The sequence below is a fragment of the Marmota monax genome, unplaced genomic scaffold (assembly GCF_021218885.2).
Source record: "Marmota monax isolate L192 unplaced genomic scaffold, Marmota_monax_Labrador192_F-V1.1 WCK01_AAM20220418_F8-fsc00037, whole genome shotgun sequence".
Taxonomy (NCBI): domain Eukaryota; kingdom Metazoa; phylum Chordata; class Mammalia; order Rodentia; family Sciuridae; genus Marmota; species Marmota monax.
Window position 1 is genome coordinate 13,819,091 of NW_026693245.1, and position 21,447 is coordinate 13,840,537.

At 34.1% G+C, this 21,447-nt stretch overlaps 1 protein-coding gene across 2 annotated transcripts in view; it reads left to right on the forward strand.

The window, feature by feature from the left end:
• Ndufaf2 (NADH:ubiquinone oxidoreductase complex assembly factor 2) overlaps positions 1-21,447 on the forward strand; it is a 184,491-nt gene that overhangs the window by 93,961 nt on the left and 69,083 nt on the right. For both annotated transcript variants that reach the window (XR_009227975.1, XM_046456371.2), the window contains exon 2: positions 9,777-9,866. Coding sequence is in view for 1 of the 2 variants with exons in the window: in XM_046456371.2 (XP_046312327.1) it covers positions 9,777-9,866 (90 nt within the window). In the remaining variant the exon portion in view is untranslated. The remainder of the gene's footprint in view (positions 1-9,776; positions 9,867-21,447) is intronic.

The following is a 21,447-nucleotide window of genomic DNA, read 5'->3' on the forward strand; positions in this document are numbered from 1 at the left end:
ATAGCCAAATTATGCTTTTAACTTTGGTTTGGGACTGGTGGAAGAAAATCTCTCCTATGCTATCATAGATATCTTGTGAGTTCTGAAGCTCTGAATTTGAACATTAAAGATTACCCCCCAAATCTGCCTGGGCTTCTGAGGATACATGAGGAAATAGGGAAAGAGATACCTGGGTCTGTTGTCTCATTCTTCAGGACTGTTAGCGTCTCCTGTCACCCACATCTGTCACTTGTCTTATTCACCTACAAGGTCACTAAAAGCCTAGAAAAGCAGTATTTTTAGGTAGCAAAATTAGTAATTTATCATTTTTAACCTAGTTAGTCAGCTTTCTTTCTCTGACCAAAATACCTGACAAGAACAATTTAGAAGAGGAAAAATTTATTCTGGGATCATGGTTTCAGTGGTTCAGTCCATGGTCAACCAAATCCTTTGCTCTGGGCATGAGGTGAGGCAGAACATAATGATGGAAGGGCATGGCAGAGGAAAGCTCTTAGCTTATGGTAGCTAGGAAGCAGAGAAAGAGATGGAGCCAGGACAAGATATTGTCCACAGCCACACCCCCAGTGAGTTCCTCCAGTCTGACCATACCTGCCTACAGTTACCACCCAGCAGTTCATTCAAGTAAATTTATCTGTCTTGGATTAACTCATTAATGACTTTACAGTTCTCATAATCTGATTATGTCACCTGTGAACCTTCCTACATTGTCTAACACTTGAGCTTTTAGGAAGGATACCTCATTTCATATTTTTTTATAATATGTATCGTATTCCATTTTAATTTTTAAAATTTTTTATCATTGCTGAGGATTAAACTAAAGGTCTTATTCAACTTTTAAATGTGTAAGAACACCCTATATGCAGAGGAAGGGGAAATTATTTCCAATTAAAACAAAAGATAACTCCTCTTCATTGATTCCCCTCCCTGCCTCCCTCCCTCCCTCCCTTCCTCCCTTCCTTCCTTCCTCCCTCCCTTCCTCCCTTCCTTCCTTCCTTTCTCTTGACCAGTGCTAGGGATTGAGCCTGGAGTCTTGCACATGCTAGGCAAGCACTCTACCACTAAGTTACATCCCCAACCCCATTAATATTTCTTACCAGAACCAATCTTTACCATGATGCTTACAAAATGGTAATTTTTCCAACCCTGGCACTTGCTCTATATTTATGTTAGTACTCTGGTAAGTAAAAGCCCTTTTGTCTCCCCAGTTTATTTATCTATCTGTCTGCCTTTTAGCACTCTGGCTTTATGAAATCCTGATTTGTTTGTTTCCAGTGGTATATATTTCAACATTTTGGTCTCAGGCTCATTTTAAAGTCATCACAGGGCTTTTTTTTTTTTTAAATGGGATATACATTGATATTTATCATTAAAACTCGGTGAGAATTTTAAAAGTTTATTAATTTACTTAAAAATAGCATTAATAAAACCATTACGTATTAACATAAAAATATATAGTCTTACCTTAGTATCCCATGGGGAATTGTATCCTATTGCAGATACCAAAGTTTTCAAATGCTGCAAATGATATAATATTTGCATATGTCCCCCAGACAGCCTCCCGTATACTCTAAAGCATCTCCAAATTACTCATTATCTCTAATACAGTATAAATGTTATATAAATAGTTGTTATACCATGTTGTTTAGGGAGCAATGATAAGAAATAACCCATAAATGTTCAGTACAGATGCAGGTTTTTTAAAATATTTTGAATCAGCAGCTATTGAATCTGTGGTCACAAAACTCATGGATTGGGGCTAGAGCTAAGTGTATTGTTTATCAGAAATAACTATTTTCCAAACCAGAAAATTTTAGGGAAAAGATGATCATTGTTTCACGCTTTTATGAATCTGTTCAGTGTCTGGCTTAATAAAAGATGGCTAGATTTTCATATCACTTTCTCATTCAGTGTGTTGCTATATTATACATCATGTAACTTTTGTACATTTATGATAGTTATTATAGTTGATCATTTAAATTGTTTCTCACATTTTGCATTTTCAGGTAATAGTTTAATGAATATTTTGTGCACATGTGTTATCAGTAACAGTCATTCTTAAACATACAAAGAGTTCCTACAAATCAGCAAGTAAAAGACCATAGGAGAATGGTCAAAGGACATGAAAATTTCACACAAAAAAAGAAGTACAGAGCCTCTTAAAATGAAATAATGCCAGCCTTGTTCACTAAAAGAAAAAATATCTACAAGTTATCATTTTTAACCTATTATTTGGCAAAAAATTAAAGAGCAAAAGTAAACAGGCACAGTGACATACACTTGTAATCCCTGTGACGTGGGAGGTTGAGGCAGGAACATGGCAGGTTTGAGGCCAACCGCAGCAACTTAGATCCTGTCTCCAAATAAAATATAAAAATGACTGTGGATGTAGCTCAGTGTTAGAAAGCTTTTAGGTTCAATCCCCAGTTCCTTCCCCCCCAAAAAAATTAAAAGTTTAGGGGGAAAATGTGTATATTTTTTTGAAAATGTATATTTGTGGGAGTTAAATTGGTGAAACTTTTATGGACCACCATTTGGAAATAGTTGTCAATATTATAAATGAACATTCCATTTGACCTAGCAATTCTTCTGGGAGTTTAGCTCCTGTATATATTTATACTGATTTGAAAAGACATATATGTAAGGTTATTCATTGGATCATTGTTTATAATGGCAAAATATCAAGAGCAACTTAAATATTCATCAATAAGGAAAATATTATGATACACCCATTCTCTGTACTATCCCATGTTTATTAAAAATTATGACATTGAGGGAAAATTTTAAAAGAAGGTAGAAAAGAATAAAAAAAATAAAAAGAAAAATGATGAAGCAACTCTTTTATACTCGTGCTAAAAAACTCCCAAGATTATTAAGGGGAGAGGGGAAGCAAGATACAAGCAATATAATTGGCATGGTGTTAATTTTTGTATAAAAAAATCATATACATATATTTACCCATCTGTAAGCTATCGCTGGAACTACTTCAAAAACTGATCATTGTGTTGACCAACAGGGAGAAAAATTAAATGGCCAGGAGACAGGAGTGGGAGGGAGACTTTCACACTTGTGCTGAGATAGCTTATTCAGAAAATAAATGATTTTTAAGTTCTTAGGGAAGACATCACAAGATTGTCAATAAAATCTATATCCTGAAAATGACACTTAAAGTATCAAAAAGTCCTAGGATTTTCCTGAGAAGATTCACTCTGATTATTCTTGGGGAAACTTGATCTGAAAATAGAGGATATCTGAGCTTTCTCCCTCCACCAGTGGATTTGGAGTCTTTAATGAACATTTTTTTTGCTCTGTAAAGTTCATCCCTGCTAACTTCAGGGAATTCCTCAAAGCATTTTTTTCTCTCTCCAGTGTTCCGTCTTCTTCTTCTAGGTCAGAAACGGGAAAAAAAATAGGGGGGTAAAAGGGTAGAAAAGACCAAATGATATTTTCCCATGGTGGAGTTTTATCTCTCAAAAGAATTTCCTTGGTGATCAGGATATTAGATGAATCACTGCATTTTACTACTTCTTCCTGAGATCTTGAAGTTCTGCCTTAATTTGTAAGACTTACTTTGTGTGATGTGCCTGATGTATGTTTTTTAATTGGCATGAATTTTCTTTTAATATTATTTTAATTTGCTTTATTGCTCATTCTTAAAGAAGCAATCTCTTTGATTTTTGTCTTGATATTTAAAACACAATTGAACAAAAGAAATATTAACACACTTCTACAGGAGCTTTCTTTTCCTTTAGAATTTAAGTTGTGGAATAATGATAAAAATTTCATTCTATGTGGCAGGAAAAATATATATGCATAACTTTAATCTTATAAATGTGTATGTATTTCTGTTTTTGTAGATTTGTAATCTACAAAGTATTAATGAAAGGATATTTTAAGTAGTGGGGTTATGGATAGATTTTTATATTCTTACAATTTTCTGTGTTTTCCAGATTTTCTTCAATGATTATTTAGTGAATGTTGAATGACTCAGGATTTCTATGTTAAATGAGTTATGTTTTCTATATTCTAAAAATATAGTGAAAGGAGTGGTTTTTATTTTTTAGAGATAATTTGTTTTTAATATTCTTATAAATAGTAGTTACTTTTGATAGTAGCTTAGCCCTTATATTTTACTAACTAAATGTGTTAGGTTTATAGATGTAGCATTTATAGATATCTTGAAGTCTGTCAGTATAACTTAGTGGTTAAGTCTCCAGGGCTAGAGTCAAAAGATCTATGTTCACATCTTGGCTCTTGTTTCTTAGTAAATGACCTGAAGTTAATGAATTAAGTTCTCTTTTAAAATCTCTTTATTTATAAGATGAAATAATAATAGTAACCTCATGAAGTTGTAAAGCTTAAGGGAAATTATTCATACAAAGTTAAAATTTAGTTGAATGTCATTCACAGGGTGAACATGCCATAAATATTAGCTATTTTGAAAATCTGATCACCCCTGGAATTTGTTATGAAATGAAGGGTAAACGCATCCAAGCAAGACTTTGATATTCATCAACCATTCTGTGTCCACAGGAATTTCTTACTGTTTATATTGGTTCCTATGCCCTATAAAACCATATGTGTTGCTGAGCCTCTCTGATTAGACTAGTGTGGTCTGCAGTATGGTTTCCCAAGTACAGTCTACAAGATAATTTCAGGTGATACATGACAAATCTTTACACTTAACTTGTATATCTATTTTGTTATATGTACATAAAATATATAACTAGTGCAAATATTGGTATCTTTCAGAATAAGATAAAAAGAGAGCATTGAAGGAAAAAGAAAATCTATGAAAAATATTAAGGATATAATGTAATAAAGTACGGCAAAAATTGCACAGGTGATACTAGAATGAGTAATATTTAGGACTTTTTTTTTTTTTTTTTTTTGAGACAGGAACTTGCTAAATTGCTTAGAGCCTCACTAAGTTGCTCTGCCTGGCTTTAAATTTGCAACCCTCCTGGCTCTGCCTCCTTAGTTTCTATGATTACAGTCATACACCACCACGCTGGAAAAATTCCTATTTTTAAAAAAAATCTTTATTTTTATTTATTTTTATGTGGTGCTGAGGATTGAACCTGGTGCCTCACATGTGTGAGATAAGCACTCTGCCACTGAGCCACAACCTCAGCCCCAGGGCTTTTTTTTTTTTTTTAAACAGAGAAAAGAACACACAAAATTTGTTACATGCCTAAGGCACGGAAAAATAAGACTGTAAGGTTAGGACTTTGTTCTCTAGAGTCTCCTCCCCATATCTGTGTCCAGGGTTTCCATCCTGATCCTGGAAGTTCAGTAGAACTGATGAAATTTGTCTTCCATCTAAACTTTTGTCATCTACCCTGTACCTGGAAATCTTTTTATTTTTTTAACTAAATGAGTTACATATTTTTCAAAACAAAGGAATAGAAAATCTGACATTTTTTAGGACAATTAGCTGAATAGTAGCCTGCTTTTAAAAATTTAAGTTTCAAAAATATATTGTTATTTCTTTAATCTTCAAGTCCATATACTATTAACCATTATAGTCTTCTTGAATTCAAATTTTATTTTTATTGTTTCAATTAAATCTAATGTTTTTTACTATTAAGTAAAACAACTATGTATTGGGATTTTTAGTGCCCATTGAGTACACCAATGTGAATTTCTTATTTTTTTTAAGGATTTATTAAGCCTAAAGTCACATTAAATTAAATGTTTTTGTTATTAAGTTGATTTTAAAATATAAATTAGACCCTAAAATTTGACACAGGAGCATACACATCAATTTGCTTTATTCGTGAGGATAGAAGTGCTTTTGCTATGATAACTAGGTTGTCTTTCCAAATACTGCACAAAAGCATATTAATGTAAGTGCACAGTTTGTACATAATTTCTTACGCAATGAGGAATATAAATTTCATTTATAATTTATAAAAATCAATCATTCAAGTAGGATTTATTCCCAAGAATGAAGTAATTTTAAAGCTGTTTGTTTTGAGGGGAAAAGAATATATGATTATAAAGACTTCATCTGATAAACTCATAGTTTTATTTTATATTTTTAAAGATGTGTACTTTTTTTATTAGTTGTTCAAAACATTACATAGCTCATGACATATCATATTTTATACATTTGATTCAAGTGGGTTATGAACTCCCATTTTCCCCCCGTATACAGATTGCAGAATCACATCGGTTACACATCCACAATTTTACATACTGCCATACTATTGTCTGTTGTATTCTACTATCTTTCCTATCCTCTACTATCCCCCTTCCCCTCCCCTCCCCTCCCATCTTCTCTCTCTACCCCATCTACTGTACTTCATTTCTCTCCCTTGTTTTTTCCCCCCTTTCCCTTCACCTCCTCTTATATGTAATTTTGTATAACGATGAGGGTCTCCTTCCATTTACATGCAATTTCCCTTCTCTCTCCCTTTCCCTCCCACCTCTCGTCCCTGTTTAATGTTAATCTTCTTCTCATGCTCTTCCTCCCTGCTCTGTTCTTACTTGCTCTCCTTGTATCAAAGATGACATTTGTTTTTTAGGGATTGGCTAGCTTCACTTAGCATAATCTGCTCTAATGCCATCCATTAGATAGTGAAGATATTGATAAATTTCTTAAGTCATATGATTTACTCAGATTGAGTCAGGAAGATACACACAATTTAAACAGACCAATAACAAAGGAGAAAATAGAAGAAGCCATCAAAAGATAAGCCCTGGACCGGATGGGTATACAGCAGAGATGTATACTTTTAAAAGCACAACTTTGATATCAACTATTTTTAAACAAAGATTTATTCAGTGATTATCAAGGGATTAAACAAGTTCATAAATTACGGTTCCTGTCTTTTCATTTACACACAAAATAGATATGACTTTTGATTTTTAAAATTCTTGAGAGACTTTACATGAAATTTATCGACCTAAAAATAGGAATGAAAAGTTGGTTTTTTTGTGTCACATATATACAGATACACTGGTAACATGTGTTCTTCACTTGTGCTTCTGAGAGCTCTAGACCTCTATCCCTTCCTTGTGTGCTGAACTCTCTTGAGGTCCATGTAAGACCTTACAGACCACACACATATATACTTTCAGAATCCTTTGTACTATCATTTTTTTGTTTTAGACCATGTTCTTTCTTTTAGCTGTTATTGGTAGAATAACATACTTATATCTGGGTATTTAGGTAAGTACCATATGAAGACATAGGCATTTGACTTTCAAATATTTTGAAAACTGATATGGAAGTATACTTTATAGTAATAACCATTGTTATGGTATATTCATGTATGAATATGAACAGCATTTTAGTGAAAATACATTTATATATATTGTGCCTCTGCTATGATAGAGAAATGCAGCTGTCATTGTTAATATTTTCTTTTTACTCTAAGCCTTGTCCCTATAACTTAGGGACATTTACTACAAATCCCCTGCCCTTCTGTAGGTTTATTGCATAAGATAAGGAAAATGTAACTCCTCTTTATAAACCTTAAGGAACTTGCATGTTAGGATTCAATCAAACTGGTTAAATGAGTTCATAATGAAATGCAGAGCTTTCCTGGCCAAATACTTCAGGGTTATTGGCCATTAAATGACTTGTCTATGAAATCCCAGTCTTTTACTTATTCTTCCAAAAACAGGAAGTAACAACCAGCCATTTGGTCTTCTCAGGCTGTCCTTTATCCTCCACATTCACTCCCAGGAGCCCTTGTCCACAAATGAAGGAATGTTAGTTAGTAAAACTGCAGGAAGTATATAAGAGAGATTTGCAGGCAACAATGTCAGTTTCTTTAATTATGTTGCCCAGTCTCTTTAGTATGGTGGAAGATTGGCTGAGGAGGGTTAAAGAAAGGAGTGTCCTATAATGCCCAGACTTCTATCCAAGACTGGTCTAATCACTGTTAAGTCATACTGCTCCCTTTTTCATTACTCACTGGTGTCTTCTCTGTCTCAGCTCACAATCCCTGTAGTACAGAACCATACTTGTTAACTGTTGGAAATAGAAAGCCTACCTAGTTTCACCAGCTCAAAGATTGAATGATAGGCAAATATTTTGAAGCCACCATTTTGACAAAGCGGCTTTGAAGGATATAATCAAGACTTTAAAATAGAAGAAAACGATGAATAGTTTTATGCCTTGTGTATGAACTTAAAATACATTCTAATCAACTATATATTTTTTAATTTAATTTTTTATTTGTTTTAATTAGTTATCCATGATAGTATAATGCATTTATGCACTTTAATATATCATTTATAGATGGGATTTAATTTCTCATTTTCTGAGTGTACATGCTATAGAATCACATTTATCATGCAATCACATATATGCATAAAGTAATAATGTCTGTTTCATTCTACTATCCTTTCTATCCCCACATCCCCTCCCCTTAACTCTACATAATCTAAGGTAACTCTATACTTCTCTAGTTCCCCACCCCTAATTGTGAATTAGCATCCACATATTAGAGAAAACATTCAATCTTTGGTTTTGGGGAGATTGGCTTATTTCACTTAACATGATATTCTCTAACTCCAACCATTTACTGGCAAATGTCATAATTTTATTCTTATTTAAAGCTGAATAATATTCCATTGAATATATATACCACATTTTCTTTATTCATTCATCTATTTAAGGACACCTAGGTTGATTCTCTAGTTTAGCTGTTGTGAATTGAACTGTTATAAACATTGGTGTGACTGCACTACGGTAGTATGCTGATTTTAAGTCCTTTGGGTATGAACTGAGGAATGGGATAGCTAAGTCAAATGATAGTTCCATTGCAAGTTTTCTGAGGAATCTCCATATTGCTTTCCATAGTGGTAATACCAATTTGCAGTCTCACCAGTAATGTATGAGTGTACCTTTTTTCTCACCTCCTTGCCAACATTTATTGTTGCCTATATTCTTGATGATTGCCATTCTGACTGGAGTGAGATGAAATCTTAGCGAAGTTTTGATTTGCATTTCTCTAATTGCTAAAGATGTTGAACACTTTTTCATATATTTGTTGGTCAATTGTATTTCTTCTTCTTTGAAGTGTCTGTTTAGTTCTTTAGCCCATTTATTGACATGGTTATTTGGGGTTTTTTTGGTGTTAAGTTTTTTGATAAACTCCTCATTTTTGAGAAATATAAGTAATAGACATTTCTCATCCCATCATTATTTTCTCTGTACCTTTTTCTTTACTGTTCTCTCTGCTTTCCTGTTTTTACATTTCTGCCATTTCATTCTGCATGTCCATCTCACACCTGAAGCACCATATCTGAGGCTCACCACTTTTTGTCCCTCTTTCATTATATTCCCTTGAGAGGTAGTAACTCAGGCCATAGAACCCATCCTGTGGCTTGGATCTATTAAGTTTTTCAATATATTGTGGGGCAAGGGTAGTACCAATTTCTCATGGTCTGTAATGGGTAGTGACAGCAACGTGTGGCACATCTGGTGTATATACTTGTGAGTTTAAAGGCATAAAACACTTACTAAAATTCTTTTATGAGTTATTAGTGTCTTGCAGGATTGATTGTTCTTTTTCCTTATATAGAATCTATATTTATGCTACCAAAATTAATTTTGCATACTATGGAAGACTGTTTTAAAATTTTATAGTTCAGAAGTTGTCTTTTCTAATATATAATTCTGAATAGAATCTATTCTTTTTCCTTCTAATTTAATTCTTTTACAATATCAAGGTTGTGAAGTATCAAAAGAGAAGACATTACTTGTAATAACTACTATGTTATGTTCATTTAAAAATGTATTTATCACTTTTGTCTTACAGGACAAACTATTCGAGAAAAAAGGATTGTAGAAGCAGCAAATAAAAAAGAAACAGACTATGAAGTGGGAGATATCCCAACAGAATGGGAAGGTAAGATTCTGCTTTTAGTAGAACTATCTGAGAGGCAAATTGTTTAACAAAAATTTTTAATTTTAATTTTAACAGAAGTTAATAAGCACATATATAATTACATACTTCTCTTTTTTGAAAAACCTTTTATATCCTGAATCCATCAAACTTTTTTTAAACATTGCATTTCTTTAAAATTTATGAAGTTGACAAAGTTTGGAAAGGGAACGCATGTATAACAAAAAGAACTATGAAGCATTAGCTAAAGTGAGGCAAGCAAAACTCCACATATGCAAAGTTAAAGAGATACCCACCCTGCACTTGGACAATCCCAGGATTTGAAGCCAATTTCTGGCATGCACTAGTTACATGAACTTGAGAAACATACTTTTCAGTCTTAGTTTTCTCTTTTATAAGTTATTGAGAATACTTGCTTTGGATACCATTTGGAATATTTATTCAAGGCACAGTGACCCTGTTAACTGACCTCCTGTTTAGACAAGGATGGATGGTTGATCCCTATCTTATACTCTGAAATTAAGTAAAAGATCAAAGGGGTATAAAGCAGCAGGAGCTAATCTGTCATTGTGGCTTGGGAAGTAATATATGAACATGGGAGTTTGAGAGTAGCCATTTTCAATCCATCACTAATGTTTTATTACAGAAAAAGCTGATCAACCGAGAAGAAAACTGACACTACTTTGCAAAGAAAATACATAAGAAAGCAAGAATATTTCCTAGGTTCCCAACAGCTCTCCAGTTCCCAGTTATGTTTCTTTCTTAATGAAGTTTAGATGCAAATCAGTATTCTAACCAGGACCTTATGTCCTTAATATACATTTACCTTTTTTCCTTTCCAGTTCCTTACATAATGCCTGACACATGGGAAGGCACATAGTAAGTGCTCAGTAAGTATTCTTATTAAATACCTAAGGTTTAGACTATGTTAGGCTTTGTTATTTGCCACTAAAAGAACCTTAACTGAAAATATATAATCTTGAAAAGAACGTAGACCACACAGTGATAATGGTAAGAAACCACGAGCAGAATATTCAAGAAATATGGGGTAGCATAAAAAGACCAAATATAAGAGTTATTGGGATAGAGGAAGGCCTAGAGGTCCCAACCAAAGTAATGAGCAATCTATTCAATGAAATAATATAAGAAAACGTTCCAAACATGAAGAATGAATTAGAAATCCAAATTCAAGAAGCCTATAGGACACTGAATGTACAAAATCACAATAGATCCACACCAAGGCACATTATAATAAAAATGCCCAACATACAGAATAAGGAGAGAATTTTAAAAGCCACAAAGGAAAGCAATCAGATTACATATAAAGGAAAACCAATTAGGATAATGGCAGATTTTTTAGCACAGACCCTGAAAGCTAGAAGATCCTGGAACAACATATATCAAGCTCTGAAAGAAAGTGAATGCAAACCAAGAATCTTGTGTCCAGAAAAATTAATTAAAGTTTAGATTTGATGATATAAAAACCTTCCATGATAAACAAAAGTTAAAAGAATTTATAGATAGAAACCCAGAACTACAAAACATCCTTGGAAAAATATTCCATGAAGAGGAATCGAAAACCAACAATGAAAATCAATAGAGGGAGGTAGTATCCTAAAGGAAAAACTAATCAAAGAAGAAAATCAAGTCAAGTTAAATAATAAAAATAAACAAATATGGCTGGAAATACAAACCATGTCTCAATAATAACCCTGAATGTTTAAGCCTTAATGGCTTAAACTCACCAATCAAAAGACATAGTTTAGCAGATTGGATAAATAAAAAAAGACACAACAATATGCTGCCTCCAGGAGATTCATCTGATAGGAAAAGACATACACAGACTGAAGGTGAAAGGTTGGGAAAAATCATACCACTCACATGGACTGCAGATGCAAGTAGGGGTTTCCATCCTCATATCAAATAAAGTAGACTTGGACTGGGGATGTGGCTCAAGCGGTAGCACGCTCGCTTGGCATGCGTGCGGCCCGGGTTTGATCCTCAGCACCACATACAAACAAAGATGTTCTGTCCGCCAAAAAACTAAAATACAAATATTAAAAAATTCTCTCTCTCTCTCTCTCTCTCTCTCTCTCTCTCTCTCTCTCTCTCTTTTCTCTCTCTCTCTAAAAAATAAATAAATAAAGTAGACTTCAAGCCAAAGTTAATCAAAAGGGATAAAGATGGACATTATATACTGCTCAAGGTATCCATACACCAACAAGACATAACAACCATAAATATATATGCCTCAAACAGTGGAGCAGCTTTGCTCATCAAACAAAGTCTTCTCAAGTTCAAGAGTGAAATTGACCACAACACAGTAATCATGGGTGACTTTAACATACCTCTGTCACCACTGGATAGATCTTCCAAACAAAAATTGAATAAAGAAACAATAGAGCTCAATAATACAATTAATAACTTTGACTTAACTGACTTATGTACAACATTTCAACCTTTATCAAGCGGGTCCACTTTCTTCTCAGCAGCACATGGATCCTTCACTAAAATAGACCATATACTGTGCCACAAAGCAACTGTTTGTTTTTTTTTTAAGAGAGAGAGAATATTTTAATATTTATTTTTTAGTTTTCAGTGGACACAACATCTTTATTTTATTTTTTTATGTGGTGCTGAGGATCGAACCCAGTGCCCCGCCCCTTGCACGCCAGGCAAGTGCATTACCGCTTGAGCCACATCCCCAGCCCACAAAGCAACTCTTAATACAAAAAAGTAGAGATACTACTATGCATTTTATCAGATCATAATGGAATAAAATTTTAAATCAATGACAAAATAAAAAATAAAAATTACTCCAACACTTGGAGACCAAACAATATGATACTGAATGAACAATGGGTTGCAGAAGACATCAAGGAGGAGATTAAAAAATTCTTAGAGGTAAATGAGAACATAGACACAACATATCGAAATTGCTGGGACACTGTGAAAGCAGTACTCAGAGGAAATTTTATTTCATGGACTTCATTCCTTCAAAGAAGAAAAAGTCAACAAATAAATGACCTAACATTTCATCTCAAAGCCCTAGAAAAAGAAGAACAAATCAACACCAAAAGCAGTGGAAGACAGGAAGTAATTAAAATTAGACCTGAAATGAAAACAGTTGAAAAAATTGACAAAGCAAATGTTGGTTCTTTGAAAAAATACATAAAATTGACAGACCCCTAGCTACACTAACAAATAGAAGGAGAGAGAAAACTCTCCACATACATGATGAAAAAGGTAATATCACAACAGATACTACAGAAATACAGAGGATAATTAGAAATTATTTTGAAAACTTATACTCCAATAGAAGATATTGAAGGCATCAACAAATTTCTTAAGTCATACGATTTGCCCAGATTGAATCAGTATGATTTAAACAGACCAATATCAATTGATGAAATAGAAGATGCCATCAGAAGCCTACCAACCAAGAAAAGCCAAGGACCAGATGTATACACAGCTGAGCTCTACAAGACCTTTAAAGAAGAACTAATACCAATACTCTTCAATTTATTTCAGGAAATAGAAAAAGAGGGAGCACTTCCAAACTCATTCTATGAGGCTAATATCACCCTGATTCTAAAACCAGAAAAAGATGCATCAAAAAAAGAAAACTTTAGATCAATATCTCTAATGAATATAGATGCAAAAATTCTCAATAAAATTCTGGCAAATTGAATACAAAGACATCAAAAAGTTAGTGCACCACAATCAAGTGGGATTCATCCCAGCGATGCAAGGTTGGTTCAACATTTGGAAATCAAAAAATATAATTCATCATATCAATAGACTCAAAGATAAGAATCATATGATCATCTCAATAAATGCAGGAAAAGCATTTGACAAAATACAGAACCCCTCCATGTTCAAAACGCTAGAGAAACTAGGGGTAACAGGAAAATACCTCAACATTGTAAAGGCTATCTACTGTAAGCCCCAGGCCACCATCATTCTAAATGGGGAAAAAATGAAGGTATTCCCTCTAAAAACTAAAATAAGACAGGGATGCCCTCTTTCACCACTTCTATTTAACATATTTCTTGAAACACTGGCCAGAGCAATTAGATGAAAGAAATTAAAGAGATACATAGGTAAAGAAGAACTCAAATTGGCACTATTTGCTGATGATAGATTCTATACCTAGAAGACCAAAAAGCTCCACCAGAAAACTTATACAACTAGTAAATGAATTCAGCAACATACCAGGTTATAAAATTAACACCCATAAATCAAAGGCATTTCTGTGTATCAGCAACAAATCGTCTGAAAGGGAAATGAGGAACACTACCACATTTACAATAGCCTCAGGGAAAAAAAAATTGGGGAATCAACTTAATAAAAGAGATGAAAGATCTATACAATGAAAACTACAGAACCCTACAGAGAGAAACCAAAGAAAACCTTAGAAGATGGAAAGATGTACCTTGCTCTTGGATAGGCAGAATTAATATTATCAAAATGACCATACTACCAAAAGCACTGTATAGATTTAATGTAATTCTGATCAAAATCCCAATGGCATTCCTCACAGAAATAGAAAAAACAATCATGAAATTTATCTCGAAAAATAAGAGATCCAGAATAGCTAAAGCAATCCTTAGCAGGAAGAGTGATGCAGGTGGCATTACTATATCAGACCTTAAATTATACTTCAGAGCAATAGTAACAAAAACAGCATGGTATTGGCACCAAAACAAACTGGAAGACCAATGGTATAGAACAGAGGACACAGAGAGACTAAACTCACAAAATTACAATTATTTTATATTAGACAAAGGTGCCAAAAACCCGCATTGGAGAAAAGGTAGCTTCTTCAACAATTGATGATGGGAAAACTGGAAATTCATCTGTAACAAAATGAAATTAAACCCCTATCTCTCACCAGCACAAAAATCAACTCAAAGTGGATCAAGGACCTAGGAATTAAACCAGAGACTCTACGTCTAATAGAAGAAAAAGTAGTCCCTATCCTTTATCATGTGGGATCAGGCCCCAATTCCTTAATAAGATTCCTACAGCACAAGAATTAAAACCAAGAATCAATAAATGGGATGGACTCAAACTAAAGAGTTTCTTCTCAGCAAAAGAAACAATCTGTGAGGTAAATAGAAAGCCTGCATCTTGGGAGCAAATTTTTACCCCTCACACATCAGATAGAGCACTAATTTCTACGGTACATAAAGAACTCAAAAAGCTAAACACCAAAATAATAATAATAATAATAATAACCTATCAATAAATGGGCCAAGGACCTGAATAGACACTTCTCAGAAGAGGATATTCAGTCAGTCAACAAATATATGAAAAAATGTTCAACATCTCTAGCAATTAGAGAAATGGAAATTAAAACTACTTTAAGATTTTATCTCACTCCAGTCAAAATGGCAGCTATTATGAATACAAACAACAATAAGTGTTGGTGAGGATGTGGGGAAAAAGATACACTTATACATTGCTGGTGGGACTGCAAATTGGTGCAGCCAATCTGGAAATCAGTGTGGAGATTCCTTGGAAAATTGGGAATGGAACCACCATTTGACTTAGGTATCCCTCTCCTCGGTTTATAGCCAAAGGACTTAAAATCAGCCTATTACAGTAGTGCAGCCACATGAATGTTTATAGCAGCATAATTCACAATTGCTAAACTGTGGAATCAACCTAGATACCCTTTGGTAGATGAATGGATTAAAAAAATGTGGCATATATATACAATGGAATATTACTCAGCAATAAAAGAGAATAAAATCATGGCATTTGCAGGTAAATGGATGGAGTTGGAGGAGATAATGCTAAGTAAAGTTAGCCAATCCCCCCAAAAAAAAACAAATGCCGAATGTTTTCTATGATATAAGGAGGCTGATTCATAGTGAGGTAGGGAGGGAGAGCATGGGAGGAATAGATGAACTCTAGATGGGACAGAGGGGTGGGAGAGGAGGGGATGGGGCAGGGGTTTATGAATGATGGTGGAATGTGATGGTCATCATTATCCAAAGTACATGTATGAAGACATGTACTTATACACAACCAGAGATATGAAAAAATTGTGCTTTATATATGTAATAAGAATTGTAATGCATTCCTTTGTCATTTATTGTTTTAAAAATAAATTAAAAAAGAAAAGAAAAAAAAAGAACCTTAACTGAAGTACCAGTGTCTAACTTATTTATCAATTAACACTTATTGAATTTATAGCTATAAGCCTGGTATTGTGTCATTGCTTTTAAGTCCTTATCATGTTTAATTATCACAATAATTCTGTAAGGTAGACACTATTATAATTATACTCATTTAATGGATAGATCATCTGAGTCCTGGAAAGGTTAGATAAATTGCTTTGGTTATATAGCTACATACATATCTGTTGCCTCTTGGTGGTCATAGCATGATAACTTACATGTAGTAGCTATAGGCATTATGTTATGTTTATGCTGGCATATGAATATAAATATTTTTTTGAGAGAGAGAGAGAGAGAGAGAGAATTTTTTTTTAATATTTATTTTCTAGTTTCGATGGACACAGCATCTTTGTTTGTATGTGGTGCTGAGGATCGAACCCGGGCCGCACGCATGCCAGGCGAGCGCGCTACCACTTGAGCCACATCCCCAGCCAATGTGAATATAAATATTATTTCAGTGAAAACATCTTTCTCTTATTAGCAATGAAAATACTTGGAACTATGAGAAAAGAGCAAAAATGTGTATAAATAACAGAGATTTTTTTCTAGGAAATACAAATTGCTAATTTCTAGAAGGAATAATTGAGCATTCTTATTTTAATAAACTTTCCAGTGATATAAGCTACATTTACGATACTCAATTAATGCTTACGCCTTCTTATATTGAGTCTATTCTGTCATTTTTTTCCAATAATAGCATAGAATTAAAATGTTCATAAAAATAAATTAAGTTATAAATAAACAAATAGGTAATGACTCATTTTTCAGCCTTTGAGACTTTCAGAGAATTAGAATGAAGTTTTAATGCTTTTTATAAGTGTTTTGTTATAGTAATTCAGCACGACTATCCCATGGGGCATATTCTTAAAACTAATACATCAACCAAACACTGAAATGAAAGTTATTTCTACAGTGGTACACATTAATTAAATATAAAAAATAAGAAGAACTTTACACCATGAAAAAATTAAACTAAAATATAGACAAATAATACTGTATAGAGAGAAGCAAAGAGAACAAACTTTTAAAATAAATGGTGTCGACACCAAATAAATCCAAAGTTTTTTTCAGGTTCAGATGAATAAAAACTAGCATTTATCAGTTATTAGTAGCAGAATACAGGTACACACAAGTTGCATATTATTGATCAATTTGGGTGAAACAATGTGCCTATTGAAGACCTCCACATTTCTGGGTGGGAGAAAGACAAACCAGATAAGCAAATAAACCATGTTATATGCTAATGGACATATAAAAATAAAAGAGAGAAACCGCACAAGAGTATTTGGGAAAGTTTTACAGTTTTAAGTAGTGTTTAGAAAAGGCCTTGCTGAGAAGATTAGTTTTTAATAAAGACAGAAGAAGGAACTGGCTGTGCTAATAACAACTAGAGGAGGACTCCCGGCACAAGTGCAAAAGCCCTGAGGCAAAAACATGCTCAGATGTTAAGGAATAGCAAGGAAGTCAATATGACTGGGATAGAGCCAGAGAGAAGGTAATAGGAGATAAGTTTAGAGAGTTAGCAGAATGCCCAATTTTGTGGGGCCACAGAGGCTATCCTAAGCACTCTGGACTTTACTCTGAATGAGATTGTAAGCGTCTGGAGAGAGTTTTGAAAAGAGTATTCATAATGCTGAGTTATATTTAATAGTATTACTTTGGCTGCTACATTGCAAAGAAACCCAAGAGACATAGTCAAAACATGCAGCCAGGAGGTTTTAGTAGTACCTTAGGGCAAAGGATAGTTGTGACTTGGACCAGAATGATGTAGGAATGGAAAACAGTAGTTGAATTCTGGATGTATTGTAAAAGTAGATCCAATGGGATTTGCTGACATATTAGATGTAGAGTGTAAGAGGAAGGCAATCAGTAATGGCCTATAATTTTTTGGCCTCACTTGGAAAAAAGTGAAGTCGCCATTAACTGACAGACAAGCCTACGGGAGGAGCAAATTAGGGGAGTAAACAACACAAATTTAGGTCATGGTAAGTGTGCGGTATCTATTTAACATACAAGTAAAGATATTAAATTGTTTGTGAGCCAAGTGTTTAGTGGAAACATTTGGTTGGCAATAAAATTTGCGAGTAGCAAAATAAATGGTATATAAAGCAAGTGAATGCTATATAAAGCTGTGAGCCTAGGTGAAATCACAAAGAGAATGAGTGTCCATAGAAAACAGGGTATTCAAAGACTGAACCTTGTGCTCCTCCAAGGTTTAGAGACAATGGAGACAAAAATGCAACAGCCAGAAAAGTAGGAGGAAAAAATGAGTCACATCTAAAAGCCAATTATCAAGGAGAAAGAAGTGATCAGTAGTGTCAGATGACGACTGAAAATCAACCATTTGCTTTAACGAGCAGAGAGGTCTTTAGTCCTGAGAAAAATAGTTCTGTAGAGTGACAGGAGCAAAAGCCTGATAGAAATAACGAATAGGAAGAGAGAATTTGAAGAGAATGAGTGCAGTCTGTGTTTATGAAAAGTTCATCTGTAAAGAAAAGCAGACTCATGAGGCAGTACCTGGGCAGGAAACTGGAGTCAAGAGAAGAATTTTATTTTGTTTTACTTTAAAGCCAAAAAAGCTAACAGAGTTTTCTAACAGTAATGGGGAAGATCCAATACAAATAGAAGCATTTATAATGCCGAAAGAGAAGTCCTGAAGAAGGCAGGGTAGGACAGGCTCTATCTAGTATTTGCACTTTGACAATAGTATGGAAAATTCATAAGTAGTATATGGAAAAGTTGAGTTTATGGGCATGGATCCAGTAGATGTTGTGGTGAGAACTTACATGAATTCCCTTTTGATTCCTCCTAATTAAGCAGGGTGGTTTAAAATTTTTTTCTAGATACAAACAATAGCTAAAGACAAATTTGAACTCAAATTATTTGGTCTACAAAGTTTTCACTTCCTGACCCCCACCCCCAGCAGTGCTGGGGGTTGAACTTGGGGGTCTCCTTCATGTTAGGCAAGTGCTGTACTACGAGCTACACCTCCAGGCTTTTTTTTTTTTTCTTCCCTACTTTATATGATGCTGCCTACCTCCTTAATAACTTGACTAATGCCTACTTATTTATCACATTTTGGAATAGACATTAATTCTCTTTGAAAGTCTTTTTCTGACCCCAGCCTCAACCCCCAAATGGTGCTGAATAGGATATTCCTGTTTTGTTTTCATTTACTTTGTGTCTCCCCCTGTAATAACACTTATACACTTGTAGAGGATTCTGTTTAGTTTTCTACCTCCTCCCCTTGGACTTGAAGATGTTTTTGTTTTTGTTTTTAGATATGTGTGATAGTAGAGTGTATTTTGACATATTATACATAACGTGGAATGTAACTTCACATTCTTGAGGTTCTACATGATGTGGAGTTAATACTGGTCATATATTCATATATGAACATAGGAAAGTTATGTCCGTTTCAGTCCACTGTCTTTCTTTCCTATTCCCATCCTCCCTCCCTTCCCTTAATTCCCTTTTGTGGACTTGAAGATTCTTTAAGATAGTCTTTACCTTGTTCATCATTGTATTCCCAGGGCGTAGGTAAGTACTTTACATAAAATAAGTGTAAGCTTAATCAATATTTGCTGAGTGAATACATTTGAAATTGAAAGTATAAAAGGAAGAGATGCTGTGGGGACTTTGCTCATTTGCCAAAGATAAATCAATCTAAAGAAAGTTATAGTATAGCAAACAAGCAATTGTTTCCAAAAATGTAGAACATTTTTGGGATACCTGTGGGAGATAGTATAGTACTAGCTACTGGATGGTCTCGCAGAGTTTCAGCAAATCTTTTAAATTTAACCCATGCCATGATGTATAGTTCTTATATAGAACTTCTCAAAAATCTATTTCTCTATAACTCAAATAATATTTTATCTTCCATTTTTGTTCCTTTTTATTGTTTTTGGTAAGTTTAAGCTTCTTTAGTATTAACAGGAATACACATTATTGAGAGAACCTGAAAATATATAAAAAGTCGACTATAATTGAAAGAAACGGAATAGCCAGGCTGTTGTGGCTCAGTGGTAGAGCACTAACCTGTCATGTGTGAGGTACTGTGTTCAATCGTTAGCACTGAATAAAAATAAATAAATAAATAAAGGTATTATGTCCATCTACAACTAAAAAAAAAGATTTGAAAAAGAAGAAGAAGTAGAAGAAAGAAACGGAACAGCCCTAAACCATTATTGATTGATTGATTGATTGGTGGAAAGTTAGGTTATTTATCACATGTACTAATTAAAATGTTAGAATAAAAACTTGGAATAAAGCTATATAAAAATTATTTTCCAGAGATACTAGAACATATCTGTTAAACACTGCTGATTAATAATGAATATCGTGTTTTATCATGTACATCTTTATTGCTTTAATATTAATAATTTTTTAACATGTCTTTCTCAGGTCATAGGAACTACTCACCAATAATCTTTTTTTTTGAGTACCTGGGATTGAACTCAGGGGCCCTCAACCACTGAGCCACATCCCCAGCCCTATTTTATTTGCAGCTAGGGTCTCACTGCTTAGTGCCTCGCTTTTGCTGAGGCTGGCTTTGAACTTGTGATCCTCCTGCCTCAGCCTCCACAGCTTCTGGAATTACAGGTGTGTACCACTTCACCTGACAAGAATTTTTATAATTTCATAAAACAGTGGTCAGGGAATGATGCTATCCCTGTACCAGCATCAGAAAACCTAGGTTATATTCAAATCTTGCAGAGGCTATTTACTATCTTAGTCATTTGGACAAATTGATTTTCTTCCCTGTTTTTCAATTATTAGCTTTAAAAGACAAATTCAGAATCCTTTAAAAATCCATCTATCTCGATGTTCTGTGAGTACATAATTCTAAGAGTATCTCTATTCAACTCATGTCCCAACCCAGAGTCTCTGAGCCTATTGCTCAACCAAATTGATTGTCTGAGAATGACTGAGAACTATTGGTGATTTTTATCCAATGATAGCTATACATATTAATTATTTATTACTGCATTTAAAAATTACTCCAAAAGTTAGAGACTTAACAGACATTTACTATCTCATATTTTTAATGCATCAGGAAGCCAAGTGTGGCTTAGATATGTATCCTCTGGCATGAGGTCTCCCACACAGCTGAGGCAAGGTGCTTGTCTGGGCTCCATTCATATTCCACACAGGGATGATAAACTTTCAAACTCATTCATGTGACTGTTGTAGTCCATCAGAGATCCAGCTTGGTTTGGGTCCTCTCTGGCTATTTGAACAAGGGCCTCAGTTCCTTGATATTAGTAACTTTGTAAATCTTGATATGAAGTACTGGTAGCCCTCCAACTTCATTATGGTTTTTTGAAGTTGTTTTGACTACCTTGGTCCTTTGCATTTCCATATACATTTTAAAATCAGCTTGCTACTTTATACAA